Source organism: Podarcis vaucheri, assembly GCF_965113315.1.
Source record: "Podarcis vaucheri genome assembly, chromosome: 2".
NCBI classification, from domain to species: Eukaryota; Metazoa; Chordata; class Lepidosauria; order Squamata; family Lacertidae; genus Podarcis; species Podarcis vaucheri.
This window is the reverse complement of record NC_138760.1, coordinates 78,929,169-78,944,635: the sequence shown is the minus strand read 5'-3', so window position 1 is coordinate 78,944,635 and position 15,467 is coordinate 78,929,169. Positions and strand designations below refer to the sequence as shown.

Here is a 15,467-nt window from a genome sequence, read left to right as displayed (position 1 = left end):
AAATGGTGTCTCTCCATTTAGACTCACCATATAAATAAATCACCATCCTACACTTCCCAGTGTAGAGAGCCAGTGTGGTGTAGTGGTTAAGAGCAGTAGACTCGTAATCTGGTGAACCGGGTTCGCGTCTCCGCTCCTCCACATGCAGCTGCTGGGTGACCTTGGGCTAGTCACACTTCTGTGAAGTCTCTCAGCCTCACTCACCTCACAGAGTGTTTGTTGTGAGGGAGGAAGGGAAAAGAGAATGTTAGCCGCTTTGAGACTCCTTCGGGTAGTGATAAAGCGGGATATCAAATCCAAACTCTTCTTCTTCTTCTTCCATGGCCTTATCATTTGCTGTTTTCTTCATGAATTCTCATTGCAAGGGAGTCATGGGCAACTTATAACCGCCAGGAGCAGCTCCTCAATGCCTTCCACATGTGCTGTATTAGGAAGATTTTGGGCATCACATGGCACAACAGGCTCTCAAACAAAGATGTGCTCTTCCAAGCCCACATTCACAGGAGGTTTGCACTTCTGTCTTTCATGACATCTATGCCGGCTTAGCCATGTCCGCAGAATGGAAGGTGGCTCTAGGCACCAGGCCTGTTGGCAGACCAACTCTGCTTTACAAAAATGTCTGCAAATGTGACATAAAGGCTGGCAACATTAAATCCACCATGTGGGAATCCCTTGCAGTGCCTGGAGACACTTGGGATGTGTATCCATAGCAGTGATCAGAGGAGGAATGACTGCTGGGAGGAGAGCAGAGAAAAGAAATTCCATGTTGCACCTGTAGCAGCAACAAAACATGTCTCTCCCATATCGTTTTCTACAGCCACAGCAGCCGCTGTAACCGTCTAACAGTTTGACTTCACCCACAAAGGTGCACTCCTTTGTGCACTCCTCCATTGTCTCCTGAGACAGATGGATGCCAACCAAGGAATAATACTGGACTCATCAGGGATGTGTGTTTTCTTTGCCTCATCTTGTTTCGTTCTGCAGAGCGGCATATAAGATATAACTCACTATTCTGTTAAAAACCAGGTGTGTGGTTCTATTTTTCTTCTCAGATACTATCACAGGAGCATTTTGTCAATTCATTTCAGGAAGCTTCTCACAGAGATTATGCTTGCAAACAGCTGGTAGACACATTACAAATATATGTATGTTTGGAGTCATTGCAAGTATCAGTGTGTGCCATCAGGTTTTTAAAACGTGAGGAGATTCTATCCCATCTTTTCAATCCATAGCACCACGGATTCCTTGGTAGTCTTCAGAGTTTTAATACTGATCCTCCCTCTTAACAGCAGAAGTATACATTGAGGAAAAGTTTGAGGGAATGCAGTTTGTTATAAACAACAACCAGCTTCAACGTTCCTTTTCAAGTGTAGACAAGATAAAGGAATATATGTGGATTCTTCATTGTCACCCTAGTAATCTGATAGGGAATCAGTCTTGTATCCATATCATGAGGGCAACATCATGGGCCTCTTCACAAATACATTCTCAACTGTGCCAAAGTTTCCTTGCATCTCTAAACTGGTGCTGGACTTTGGGGGTAAAGGATAATCTCTGTTCTCTTGCTTTTTCCTTGGAAAAACTTGTTCAACGAATAGGCATGGGGAACAGGGTTTCTCTCTCTCTCTCTTTAGGAAACAAGAGGCCCAGTGGGAAAGAAGAAGGCATGTGTTCATAGGGAGCGAGCACAGAGGCAACATACGGTAACTGACAGAGAACACAGAGGCATTCACAAGGATGATGTTGTGGAGTCCACCACTTCACGGCCATTGCACACTGTTGGCACAAATTGAGAAGATGACCCTGTGGGGCAGAGAACAGAAGGAGGTTTCAATGAACAGCAGTTTTTAACAATCCTGCACTTACCCAAACACTACCATCTGCAAACCACCACTCCATCTCACCTGGTGGTGCTGAGTTCCCATGCATCATAGCTGAGCTCAAATTCTAGCACATCAGCTCTAACACAATCATTCTGCATCAATACATTTCATTGATATAAACACTGAGTTGATTTGTTTAGAGCTTTTATTTATATACCATGCAATATGCACAGCTCTGTCTTCATCCTTACAAGATAGGTAAAGGACCCCTGGATGGTTAAGCCCAGTCAAAAGCGACTAAGGGGTGTGGCACTCAACTCACTTTTCAGGCCGAGGGAGCTGCGTTTGTCCGCAGACAGCTTTCTGGGTCATGTGACCAGCATAACTAAACAGTTTATGGTGCAACGGAACACCGTGATGTAAGCCAGAGTACACACACTGCCTGTGGGCTTCTCAGGGCACTGATTGGTCACTGTTGGAGAAAGGAAGCCATCCAATGGTCAGGGATAATGGGAGTTTCCCTCAGATAAGTGCTGCTTATATGAAAATCCTGATCACATGTTGTCTCTGTCCGAATGGACACAAGTAGCAAGGGAATGCAAGATGCTGTTTGTCACCACATTTTCTTCTAACATGCTGCCACTGAGAAGTAGCAGATCTAGCAATAACACACCCTTTTGTTAGGACTTGGACACAGCTAAGAAAAATTATTATTAGGAATGTTTTATTCTTCCCAGAGTAGAGGATTTGCCACACTCTATGGCCTGTTTTGGATTATCATTCTAGGCGTCTGGAAACCATTGCCTTAGGAAGCCAACAATGGGTGCCAGGATCAAGTCCTCTTCCCCTCCTCTCACATGCCAACCTTAGTGTGGAGGTTTTGGCTTGTTTTAAGCTGGAGTTCCTCATCACATCTGAACCAGGAAAACAAGCCCAAGCCAAACTGGTTTTCTGCTTTTGAAACCGAGTTGTAATGGCTGAACTGCAAGCCCCATGACATTTCTACCCAAGTGTACCTTTACAGGGGAACAGGGAATAAATGGTCTGTGTCATTAATATAAATGTGTTCTTGGCTTATCTATACTGTTCGTTTACTGCAAAGTATAACATGCACAATACTGATTAGCAAAACCAAGCTGTCTTTGTAGCCATGTACTTGACCATTAACACACACAATTTTATACGTGTGCCAAAATCAGTACCCTTAGATTTGTATGTATCACTCCCTCAAATTATTTTGTTTGTCACGAGGTGTTTCCAGATTAGGGTGGGAGGAGCTTAATTTGAAAATGGATAGTTGGCAATAGATTTGTTCATTTGCTTATCAGATTTTCCCTGAAAAGGGTAGATCCAGATTAAATGGTGTGGGGGTGGGCATGTGGGCAATTCAACAAACTTGCATGCATAGGAGGAGCTCCAATCCTACAATAAAGACCCATCTCGAAGCACCCACCTTCATGGATGAATTACTGTGTTAGAATCTCATGGAAAATGGTGCATTTGCATAGGAACAGGGGATCAGTTACAGAACATGGTAGACTTGGAACAGACAAGGTGAAGTATTTCATCACAAAACACAACTGGGGGTGTTATTCATTTTTATTCTTATGCTATGTATTTTGTGTTTTTATGGTGTAAACTACCCTATGATATTTGGATGAAAGGCAGTATATAAAGGAGGGACCCATATAAAAAATTAACAAATCAATTGAAGAAAAATGGGATCCTGTACAGATGGGAGTTTCCGGAAGGCATTTCATTCTATTTCAAAGAAAAAAAGTTCAAACTGTCTACCATCTCAGAACTACAAAAATTCGCAAGGAGATATGAGAAGGACCTGGGGAAAATGATGGGAGAGGAGGAGGTGGGGAACCAGCAGGGGGAAGAAAATGGGGGGAGTGAAGAAGAAGAAAGAGAGGAGAGCTCAAAAGGAGAAGGAGAAGAACTAGAGAAAGGAGACAAAGAACAGTAGATTGCGCATAGGTTTGATAAGTTAACTTATATTACAGAACAGATGACGTTAAAAATACTAAACTGGAATGTGAATGGACTGAACAATAAAAACAAAAGGAACCAGATTACACATGTATTATTGAAAAAGAACTATGACTTAATATGCCTCCAAGAGACGCATATAATAAATAAGCATAAGAGACTATTATGTAATAAGAGACTGGGAGTAGACTTTGTGACATCAGATAGAGTGAAGAAAAGAGGGGTGGTATTATATATTAAGGAAAAATATGAGCCACAACTATTATATAAAGATGATCAAGGGAGAGTAATCATTGTTCAGATGGTGTTTCAGGGAGAAAAAGTAATTGTCGTTGGAATATATGCTCCAAACGATAAAAAATCTGCCTTCTATTCTGAATTAAGAGATAAATTGATGGAATGGATGGATCAAAAAATGATTTTAATGGGTGACTTTAATGGGGTGGTGGCTCCAAATTTAGATAAGCTAACAAAAAAACAATAAAAGAAGGAAGGTAAATTACCGCGATCTTTTTTTGACATGGTAAATAATCTGGGATTAATTGATGCATGGAGACTCAAAAACCCCACTACAAAACAATACACTTTTTTCTCAAACCCAAATCAGAGCTGGGGGCGAATAGATAGCATTTGGATCTCGAAGGAATTAACTCAGAATTTAATTAAATCAGAAATTCTCCCAAGAATTATATCTGACCATAATGTGGTTTACAGTGAGCTGAAAGGCAAGGATAGTAAAACAACTAGATGGAGAATGAATGAATTTCTATTTAATGATCAGAAGATCGTAAATAAGGCAATAGAGACAATAGAAGACTACCTTAAATGGAATCTAAACGGGGAAACTGCTATAGAGATGGTGTGGGACGCAGGAAAGGCAGTTATGAGGGGCTTTTTAATACAGAAAAATAGCCAAGTAAGAAAAGAAAAAGAGTCAAAGAAGGAACAGATCCTAACACAGATTATGGAAAATGAAAAAAAATTAACCATCAACCCCAGTGAGGAGATTGCAAAACAGAATATAAAGATATTACAAGTTAAACTTTCTACAATAATTGATCAAGAGGTAGAATGGAAAATTAAAATGATGAACCAGAGGACATTTGAATCCGCAAACAAGATAGGCAAATATTTGGCGTGGCAAATAAGAGAAAGAAGAAAACAAAACACGATTAGTAAGATAAGGGAAGGAGAAAGGATTGTGGAAGAGCCAAAAGAAATAAGGAAGATATTTCAAAAATATTATAAGGACTTATATAAAAGAGGAAAGGAAACAAAACAAGAAATAGAGCAGTTTTTGCAAGAACATCATTTAAAACAAATCCCAAAAGAAGAAAAAGAGATATTAGACCAGGAAATTACCCAAGAAGAGATAAAGAAGGCTATTAAAAGGATGAAAAACGGGAAAGTGCCAGGCCCAGATGGGCTCTCAGCCAAATATTATAAAACACTAAGTAACCAAATATCCCCAGTGTTAGGTGAAGTGATGAATAATATATTAAAGGAAGGAAGGATCCCGAATACCTGGAAGGAAGCATATATTACTTTGATTCCCAAAAAAGAGGCAGATACTTTGGAAGTGAAAAACTATAGGCCAATTTCACTACTAAATAATGATTATAAGCTATTTGCAGATATAATGGCAGAAAGACTAAAAAAGGTTTTGAACAACAGAATACATAAAGATCAAACGGGCTTCCTCCCAGGGAGACAACTAAGGGACAATGTAAGGAACTTGATAGACATTATTGAATATTTGGATATGAGCATAGATAGACAAGCGGCCTTGGTATTCATAGATGCTGAGAAAGCGTTTGATAATATCTCGTGGGATTTCTGGAAGAAAAGTTTGGAAACGATGGGAATGGGAGAGAAATTTAGAAAAGGCATAGAAGCTATATATAAGGAACAGAAGGCAAAATTGGTAATAAATAACACCACAACAGAATATTTTAGTATATATAAAGGAACTAGACAAGGCTGCCCCCTGTCCCCTCTATTGTTTATAACAGTATTAGAAATACTAAACGAGAGACTGAGGGGGGCAACAGAAGTCACAGGAGTCAGGGTAGGAAAGAGGGAATACAAAATCAAGGCCTTCGCAGATGACATTGTACTAACCTTAGAAGACCCAAAAAACAGCGTAAAAGAAGCTTTACAAAAAATTGACGAATTTGGAGCCGTGGCAGGACTTAAGGTAAATAAAAACAAAACCAAAATCTTAGTTAAAAATTTAACAAAGGAAGAAGTGATAGATCTAGAAAGAAAGACCAAAATTGCGGTAGCTAAGAAAGTGAAATATCTTGGGATCTGGGTTACAGCTAAGAACATAAATTTATACAAGGATAATTATGATGCCACCTGGAGGAGTATAAAGAAAGACATGGAAATTTGGGGGAGGATGAAACTCTCCTTTTTGGGGAGGATAGCTGTCGTTAAAATGAACATTCTGCCTAGAATGTTATTTTTATTCCAAACCATCCCCATACTTAAAGGCCTAAAACAATGTAAAGAGTGGCAGAGAGCCTTGGCAAAGTATATTTGGCAGGGGAAAAGGCCATGGATAAAAATGAAAATTTTGATAGACAAAAAAGAAAGGGGTTTTTTCTCTCCCGGACCTAAGCTTATACTATGAAGCGGCTTGTATATATTGGGTAAAAGATTGGATAAAATTGGAGAATAGAGAGCTACTGGACCTGGAAGGCTTTAATAATTGGTACGGATGGCATTCGTACCTTTGGTATGGGAAAGTGAAAGTTCACAAGAGTTTCTTAGACCATATTTTTAGGGGACCATTATATCAAGCATGGGAAAGGAACAAAAACCTCCTTGAAAGAAAGACCCCATGGTGGATTTCACCAATAGAGGCCTTAACGATTAAGAAAATAAATATGGAGGAGATAAATGCCACCTATGAAGAAATGTTAAGAAAAACTGACCAAGGGCCCAAACTCAGACCTTATGAAGAAATAAAAAATTTATTCACTGGTTGGCTGCAATACCACCAGGTGAATGATTTGTTAAAAGAGGATAAGAGGAAGGCGGGTTTTGATGATAAAAAATCAAAATTTAATATAGAAGTAATAGAAGGCAAAAATAAAACCCTGTCCAGAATTTATGATATATTACTAGAGTGGTACACAAAAGATGAGGAGGTGAAGGAGGCAATGATTAAATGGGCAATTGACTTTGGTTATAATATTGATTTTGAAAGGTGGATAGAAGTTTGGAATTGTAACATAAAGTTCACAGCATGTATGGCATTGAGAGAAAATATCTGGAAGATGCTATATAGATGGTACCACACCCCTGTGAAATTGGCCAAAATGTATAGATTAAAGGATAAGAGATGCTGGAAATGTGGCGAGGTGGAGGGTGACCTATATCATTTATGGTGGACATGTAAAAAGGTGAAAGGCTTTTGGGAATTAATTTATAATGAACTTAAAAAAATATTTAAGTATACCTTTCCCAAGAGGCCTGAAGCCTTCCTGTTGGGAATGATGGATAAAGAAATTAAAAAGGAAGATAGGACGATATTCCTCTACGCCACCACAGCAGCGAGAATTATGTTGGCACAATATTGGAAAGTGGAAACCATCCCCAACATAAAGGACTGGCAGATTAGAATGGTAAACTATGCTGAGCTTGACAAACTAACAGGTAAAATAAGAGATCAGGATGAACAGAAATTTCTGAAAAATTGGAGTAAATTTTGGAAATATATTGGAATAAATGCTTAAAGTGAATTGACGGGGTTAGAACAATACGACCAGCGAGTGAATTTAAGACTATAGATTGAAAATCAAATACGTAATGGAAGGAGATATTTGATACTTATCAAAAGGACGGAGGGAAGTTCAGATTGTGTGTTTTTCTTTTTTCGGACGTGTGGGTTTTTTTCTTTTTTCTTTTTTCTTTGTGATTTTTTCTCTGTATTTTCATATATGTCTGTTTTTTGTGTATAACTTCAATAAAAATGCATTTTTTAAAAAAAGAAAGGCAGTATATAAATTTAATAAATAAAATAAATAAAAAATAGCTTATAAAATTCATCACCACTGTGTGGCGATGGGAAGTAGCTTAGATGTTGTAAATAAGGATTAAACAAATTCATGAATCCATCAATCACTATTAGGCCCCAATGAGCCATTCAGAATACAGAGAACAGTACCTAGGGGGAATCCTATGTTACTCACCATGCGAGTGGCTGGAGCTTGCAGCAGTCACACTAAAACGGTTGGTGGAAACACGATGGCTGGCGACATTCTTCTGGGGCTGGAAGAGGATGATATGTAACTTGGGAGTAAAGAGGCAACCAAGGACCACTGTGCCACTGAGGCTAACAGAGATACACATGGTGGTGGTCTGGACCTGTGCAGAGGCAAAGAAAGAAAGAAAAACAGTGTGCATCAATCTGTAAGGTAAAGAAAGAAAGTGTGGTGTTTACATGTGTCCCTACTTATGTACCCCCTGCATATAGGAACTACCCAAGTACACACTTCCAACCAGCAGAGAAATAGGAAGTACCATTTGATTCTAGACTAGAAGAAGCATGATCTTCACTCAATAAATCTTCCCAAATTGTATAAACCTATGCAATGCACTCTGAGTTCTTCGTTCTCTCCTACCAACCACCATTCTCTTGTTTTCCTAAGGGTATGTGCGTTTCTGAAGGTTTCTTTCAAGGTTTGGCTTCTTTGGCATGTGGGCAAAAGTCATACATTACTAACCCAACCTATTCACAGTGCTGGTCGCTTAATTTTAAAAAAGGACATGGGAGAAATTAAAAGGGCAACTCAATCACATTCTTGAAAATAAAACAAATGAAAACAAATGAAAAAAGTTGTTTCTGCCTAGGGCTGGACATGTATTGGGTCCCTTGTCAGCAGTCCTGTACAGCACCTTCAAGAGTAACTGATTTAAGCTGCTATCTTATAGGTGCCTACCAGGTGATGGAGCAATCCCCATGAAATTCAGTCGGGCTTACTTCTGAGTAGACATGTGTAGGAGTGTACAGTTATAAAACCACACTTGTCCATATAAGGTTAAAGGTAAAGGTACCCTTGACCATTAGGTCCAGTCATGGATGGCTCTGGGGATGCACGCTCATCTCGCTCTATAGGCCGAGGGAGCCGGTGTTTGTCCGCAGACAGTTTTTCCGGGTCATGTGGCCAGCATAACTAAGCTGCTTCTGGTGAACCAGAGCAGCACACAAAAATGCCGTTTACCTTCTCGCTGGAGTGGTACCTATTTATCTACTTGCACTTGTGTTTTTGAACTGCTAGGTTGGCAGGAGCTGGGACTGAACAACAGGAGCTCACCCCGTTGCAGGGATTCGAACTGCCAACCTTCCGACCACAGCGCCACCAGCATCTCCCATATAAGGTTATGTCACATTAAAGAAGTTAGTTAGTTTTCTGTCAGTGTAGCCTGAAGGAATAGGAGTGCAGCCCATGAAATCCTGAAACATATCCTTCAGGAATAGATCCCTACTCAGAATTAAGCCTCTTTGAATTAATACTCATGTATTAGTATATATCAGATGGTTTCAGCTATAGGTTTATGTCCCTGCATATATTTTAAGTTGTGTGCCTCACCTCTTGCTCTCATTTCTTATTGTTGTTCTCTGTCTGTATCTTATCACAAATATCTGGACAACCAGCTTTATCATTTCTTCCTGTGAATGTAGGATTCACATGCCACCCTTGGTTTGGCTCAATTTAGTTTTTATGTTTGTGTCATGAAGTTCTATTTTGTTATTTGGGTTACATGGATTTTTTTTTTATTATTTAAATCAACTTTAAAATGTATTACCATATCTCCCTTGTTGTAATCTAGTTCTACATACACCAACTCATTGGCTTCCATAAGGTGCGGAAGAAGTTGAAATTCCCTGCCTTTGAATTGCTAAGAAACAAGCATGATATCTTCCGATAAAATTAATATACTTCTGCAGTTTTTGCACTCAGTACATTCCCCATACTGATGGAAGACAACTCCCATGGCATATAAATGGATTTAATATAACAAATGAGAAATATGAATTGAAAGTTATTATCACAAAGACTCAGGAACTGTCAAGAGATTCGGGCTGATTTCATGAACATATATATATATTTCTTAAAGAAAATGAATCCTTCAACAGATTAAGGAATTACCAAGATGAGTGCATAGAAAGAGAAAGCAAGTCTCAATGACAAAAAGCTAATAATGTCAACTACCAGTTGGTTCCTTTCCTGAGACACATCAACACACTCTCTAAAGTCACAAGAGCATGTGATTTTCCAATCACAGGATGACATCTATTATTATTCCCTGATGCTTCCAGCAATAGCAACTGTCCTATAATTATTGTGGTTCCTTGGATAGTGGCCTTTCACAACTTAAGCTTGTTGGGGGTGACTATTGTGGTTCCTTGGATAGTGGCCTTTCACAACTTAAGCAGGTTGGGGGTGACTATTGGAGAGTTTTCATAATCATAAATGCAGTTATCATACTAACACAGCAATAGGTTGCTGATGTCATGTCAAGGGCCTGAATATATATATATTTAGAAAAAACACTTATTGAAAATTCCCTAGGGCTTCTAGCCTCGGATGATTTGCACAGCAGAGTGAGTAATTAAATCAACAGAATCCCTGCCTTGACCTCCAACTCCACTGAGGACTACTCAATGGCTGAGTTCGCATTAAGCATCTATAGCTATAGATAATCAGTATCTTATCTTTAACATATGCACCTGAGGAATTGTTCTATGTAACTCAACATTCTCATCTATAGTAGCTGATGCAGCTGGAAGAGGGGCCACAGCATCTGGTTTACATGCTGAAGGACTCAGGTTCAATCCCTGATGGCTCCAGGTAGGGCTAGGATTGTCCCATGTGAAATACCAGAGAGCTGCTGAGTGGAGTTCTGCTCACAGAATTCTGCCACAAGAGTTGGGGAAGGAGGGGGATTTTCACTGTCTACAGGGCTCCTTTGCCAAAGGATCAGATTTATGCATTTATTTGAGCAGCAGCTAGGAGAATTCTGGCATAATACCCTTGGGTAGAAAAATATGGACAGATTGTTTCAAACAAGTGCTCTAAGCTTGGAGCAAAGTTTAAAACGCCCTTTCTCACTTCACTTCCTCCCTAGTTGGAGGAAAGGGGACATATCCTAGCTGAATCTATGAATCTAACTCTGTGATCTTAACCCCTTCATTCACTAACTAGCACTCATGCATTGTTATGTTTGACTGCAATTTCCCACAATGAGAACAGTGAAGACAAAGGAACAATCTCCCTAACAAAACAAATGGATGTGCCAACGGTGAAAGCATCACACCCCATATTCTGTGTACCCCCTATTTCCCCCAGGAAAGTAGCTACGGGGTAAGTACATTGTTTCTTTAAGATTTGCTGAGTATACATAATTGATAGAGTGACTGGGGCAACCCAGATAGATGGGCGGGGTAATAATAATAATAATAATAATAATAATAATAATAATAATAATAATAATAAATGTCTTAGCTGAGATTGGCTCAGTTATCTGGCAAAGGAGTAGAAGCATACTTTTTAGTGATAGCTCCCCAGAGCACAGCACATGTTAGCTTTACAAGTTAATAAATATTACTACTTTTCTAAAAAAAATAGTTAATTCTAGTTTAGTAAAACAACACCGTACTAATTTAAATGCATATTTGCCATTCCCAAATTGTGCAAAGCAAATACTTCTTTGCATTTGACTATCTGATAACTTAATACAAGATGTAAAGTAAGAAGCAGCCCTTAATCCCTCCACAAGTCCAGGGATAGTTTTAATTGTACAGTTGCTATGAAACCACTCTTACAAGTTTCTATGAAAGTGGGCTTGACATGTCATTGATTTGACCCTCTAGCAAAACTCTGATGAAACATTTCCTCTTGCTTTGGAGCCTTCTGAGACCAGGTATTTGGCAGGCTTAGTGAAATTTTCATTCTAATTTCCTGCCTGTGGGAAGTCCTTTAGTCTGACCCCACATGGGAAGATGAGAGAAATGCTGTTTTCCTCTGTCACCACCTCAAGCTCAGGAAGTGGAGACCCAGCAATGCAATATCAAGAGAGTGGGTCCCTTGCCACTAATAGGTCTCAGCAGTTTGCTGGACTAGTAGGGTTAAAACTTGACAACAAGCTTCCTGGGCTGCAAAAGTACAACATTCAAACCTTGCAAACAGTTGTTGCACACCTAATTTCTCCTGTGAGTTTATTTGTTGATTAATATGTGATGCATCCTTGGTTTCACTATTACATGACTGGATCCCCTCATCTAATTGTGACTTGAAACTATTTTTATTGATCATAGCTTAGTCATTATTTATTGCAATTGTTAAGAGTGAATTTCTATTTAATTATTATTTGCTGATGTCTTGAGAGTTAATTGCATTGTGTACTATTATATTATAATAGATTATTGATTATTACTTTATTTGATATAAGATGATTATTTTAAAGTTATGTTTTATTATGATGCTTTGTATTGGATCAGATTATTATAAGGTGTATGTTTTTGTTGTTGTTTTTTAAAAAAAGATATTTATTGGGATTTGTTTTTGTTGTTGCTGCTGCTGCTGCTGTAAACTGCCTTGTGCATAGAAATATAGAAAGGCGGGATACAAATTAAAAGTGGAATACAAAAGTCTCTTACCCCTCCACCCCAATTTGGCTTTTGACTTGCAATTATATGCACTGAATGACCCATGCCTTTCTCCCAGATGAGTCTACCTCAGAGGGTTGTTGTGAGGATGAGAACCATGCATGCCACGTTGAGTTCCTTGGAGAAAAGATGGGACGAACATATTGTAAATAGTTTTTTAAAAAATTGCTGCCTTGTCATATTAAACACCTTTGTGTTTAGAAACTTCTCCTTGAGTTAGTCTAGTTTCAGAGTTTGGGATGGATATTGGAACAACATACATATTGTGCAAAGTGTTGATGAAACTGGGGTCCTACATTATTTAGAGATGGTCAAATGTACAACACAACAGAGAGGGGTCCATAGGCGCCGACTCCATGGGGCCTGAGGGGGCCTGAGCCCCCTCAAAAATTTGTTTGGGGGGGCTCCGCCCCCCCAATAATCTCGGGCGCCCCTCCAGCAGAGCGCCGCCGCCCCTCCCCCAGCCCAAAATGCACAGGGTCGGGCTGCATACCTCCTGCCCTCCCTCCCGAGCAAAAGCTCCACCCAATTTCCTTCGGAGCTGATTAATAGGCGCAGCACGCTCTCCCCTATTCGCTCACGAGGAGGCGGCGCCACTTTATCTGCATATTCATGAGCTTATTTATTATTCATGAGCTTTCGCGGGCTCCCCCAATATTTTTTATAAGTCGGCGCCCCTGGAGGGGTCCAAAGTGGGACAGCTAATGGCAGTCTTAGAGTACACATCTAAGCTTTTAGTGAGCCAGCCCTACCATTAGGCTGAGTGAGATGCAACCTCAGGCAGATTTGAGGTGTCATGAAAGCACAGAAGATGGTTATTTAATTTATTCTTGCATTCTTAGTGCCATGGATTGGGAGGAGGGACTTTTGCCTCAGGGGTGTTCTGCCTCGGGTACCACAGGAACCTCCCAGCCTTGGGCTTTCTTCACATTGACTTTGATGGGGGTGGGGGCATTTGCTGCTTTACCTCAGGCAGCAAAATGTCTTGCACCAGCCTTGAGCATGCTTGGGTGCTATGCTGGGCTCTAACAAGCAGTTGGGGAGAGATGTGCAGGGAGATGGAGGACAGCAGCAATGTTTTTTAAAAGCTTTTATAGTTTTGTACTAGTTTCTAAAGTGATTCTGGGAGCCGAGGGCACAGAGGACCCTGTCACTCAGCACTTCAGAAGGTAGCTGCATAGCAGGATTTTTCCATTAGCCTAATCAAATTACAAACTCAAGTTCCCACATTTCATGCAGGCAAGGTCCCTGCTTCCGGGTGGCTTCAATGGAGCTGTGCTATTCAGCACCCATTAATAGCACACAGGTACTCTTTACAGAAATCAGAAACCTCTAATAAGGTGCCTTTTGGGCCAAGTTTCTTACAGGCATCGTTCCAAAGTTTCTTACAGCATCATATTAACAAGCTCCCTGAAGACTCTGCAAGCTTCTCAGAAATGCCAAGTGCATTTAACCGAAGACCTTATGGAACAGGTGCCTGCTACCAGTACCAGATTTTAGTATCTATCCCTATACCAGTGACCCACCTCTACAGAAGATGGAACCCAGCCTAAATTGGGATGTTGTCATAGGATGGGTTAAACCAGAAGTGGGCAATAGGTACATTTCAAGCTAGTGATGGATCTGTGGGTTAGCTCAGTTCTGATACTGAAAGTGGAAACAAATTCATGGTCTGAGCCATGTGCTCAGAGCACCCTGTTCCTTAATGATCAGAATTAATTATCTTAATTCCACCACCATGCATCTCTGTTTTGCATTCAACTCCAGCTGGTGAACCTTGAAGCTGCAGGAAAATAATAAAGTAGATCCCAGAAGCCTGCCTGCCTATCCCTGGGTTCAACTGCCAACATCTTTGAAGGGGCTTCATGATGGAGGTTTGTTTGAATGTTGGCCAAATTAATCTAGTGTTCCCAATACCCACCAGCCAAGCAGACTAGCAAGACCCATGGCTTTGGCAATAGTCCAAAGGAGTGACTGTCACAACAAATTCCTGCACCTCTTTTTCAGATACCTCATCTTTTCCAGTGAAATTGCCCTAACGTAAAACCAGTTGGGGGAAGCTGCAAGGCAGCGTTAACCGAACTCCCTGCCCAACAAGTAGATCAAACACCACAATCCCTATTTTATGAAGGATGATGTCCCTCAAGGCCACAACAGAGATTGCTTAGCTTCCATATCCAGATGATTAAAAAACACACAGTACCATATTATAATTATTAAAGATTATTGCACTATTAACAATTAAAACTATTTTCTGCTTTGGAACTCACAGATATTGAAAACGAACCTCTGTATGGTCTGCATAGCACACTGATGGCCACTGGGGGCTGCTGTTTCTCTAGCGAAACAAACACCAAAGGCAGAGTAGCTGTAAGGCCCAGAGAGACTGATGCAGTAGGAATGGAGAGTTGGAAATATTGTACTCATTTTAAAAATTACCTAAAGGTCCAGAAAGTAATTATTTCCTCATCCCTAATTACCCCAGTTGCAGATAATCATTGATGTTCATTGCTAGCAACGCACATTCTTCTACGATTCTTGAAAAATGATGCAACTTGCTGTTTTTGACACAATCTGTTGAGTTTTCTTTAAGCAACTGCACATTTGTGGGGGTGGAATGGGCCTCACAGTCCCACAAAATAGCTGAATTGCTGTGTCTTCATTACGACAGTAGCATGCTTACAAACATTCAATTCTTTTCAACACAAGTCACCTCTAAGTGCATTGGCCAAATCTCTGGCAATTCTCCAACGTGTGTCCAGATTGCAATTGCCTCCAATCTTTTCTGATCAAGTTTTTTTCAGAGATATGGTGAGCTGGGATCGGGAGATGAAATGGAATACTCAGAAATTCAACACAACCAGATCACTGAAAATGGCAGCTATCCCTCACTGAAGAATTATTATGTGAACTGATTCTCTCTAAAGTGCTTTCCCGATCATTAGTCTACAACCTAAGAAATGAAGAAA

The 15,467-nt window shown here is 40.1% G+C and overlaps 1 protein-coding gene across 1 annotated transcript in view; it reads right to left on the bottom strand.

Annotated features, from left to right (window-relative positions):
* Positions 1-324: 324 nt before the first annotated feature.
* The window catches only part of GRM2 (glutamate metabotropic receptor 2), an 85,676-nt gene continuing 70,533 nt past the window's right edge, over positions 325-15,467 (bottom strand). The window contains exons 5-6 of the mRNA XM_082214496.1: positions 8,018-8,192; positions 325-1,803 (exon numbers count right to left, since the gene is read on the bottom strand). Of these exons, the coding sequence (XP_082070622.1) occupies positions 1,730-1,803; positions 8,018-8,192 (249 nt within the window). The 3' untranslated portion in view covers positions 325-1,729. The remainder of the gene's footprint in view (positions 1,804-8,017; positions 8,193-15,467) is intronic.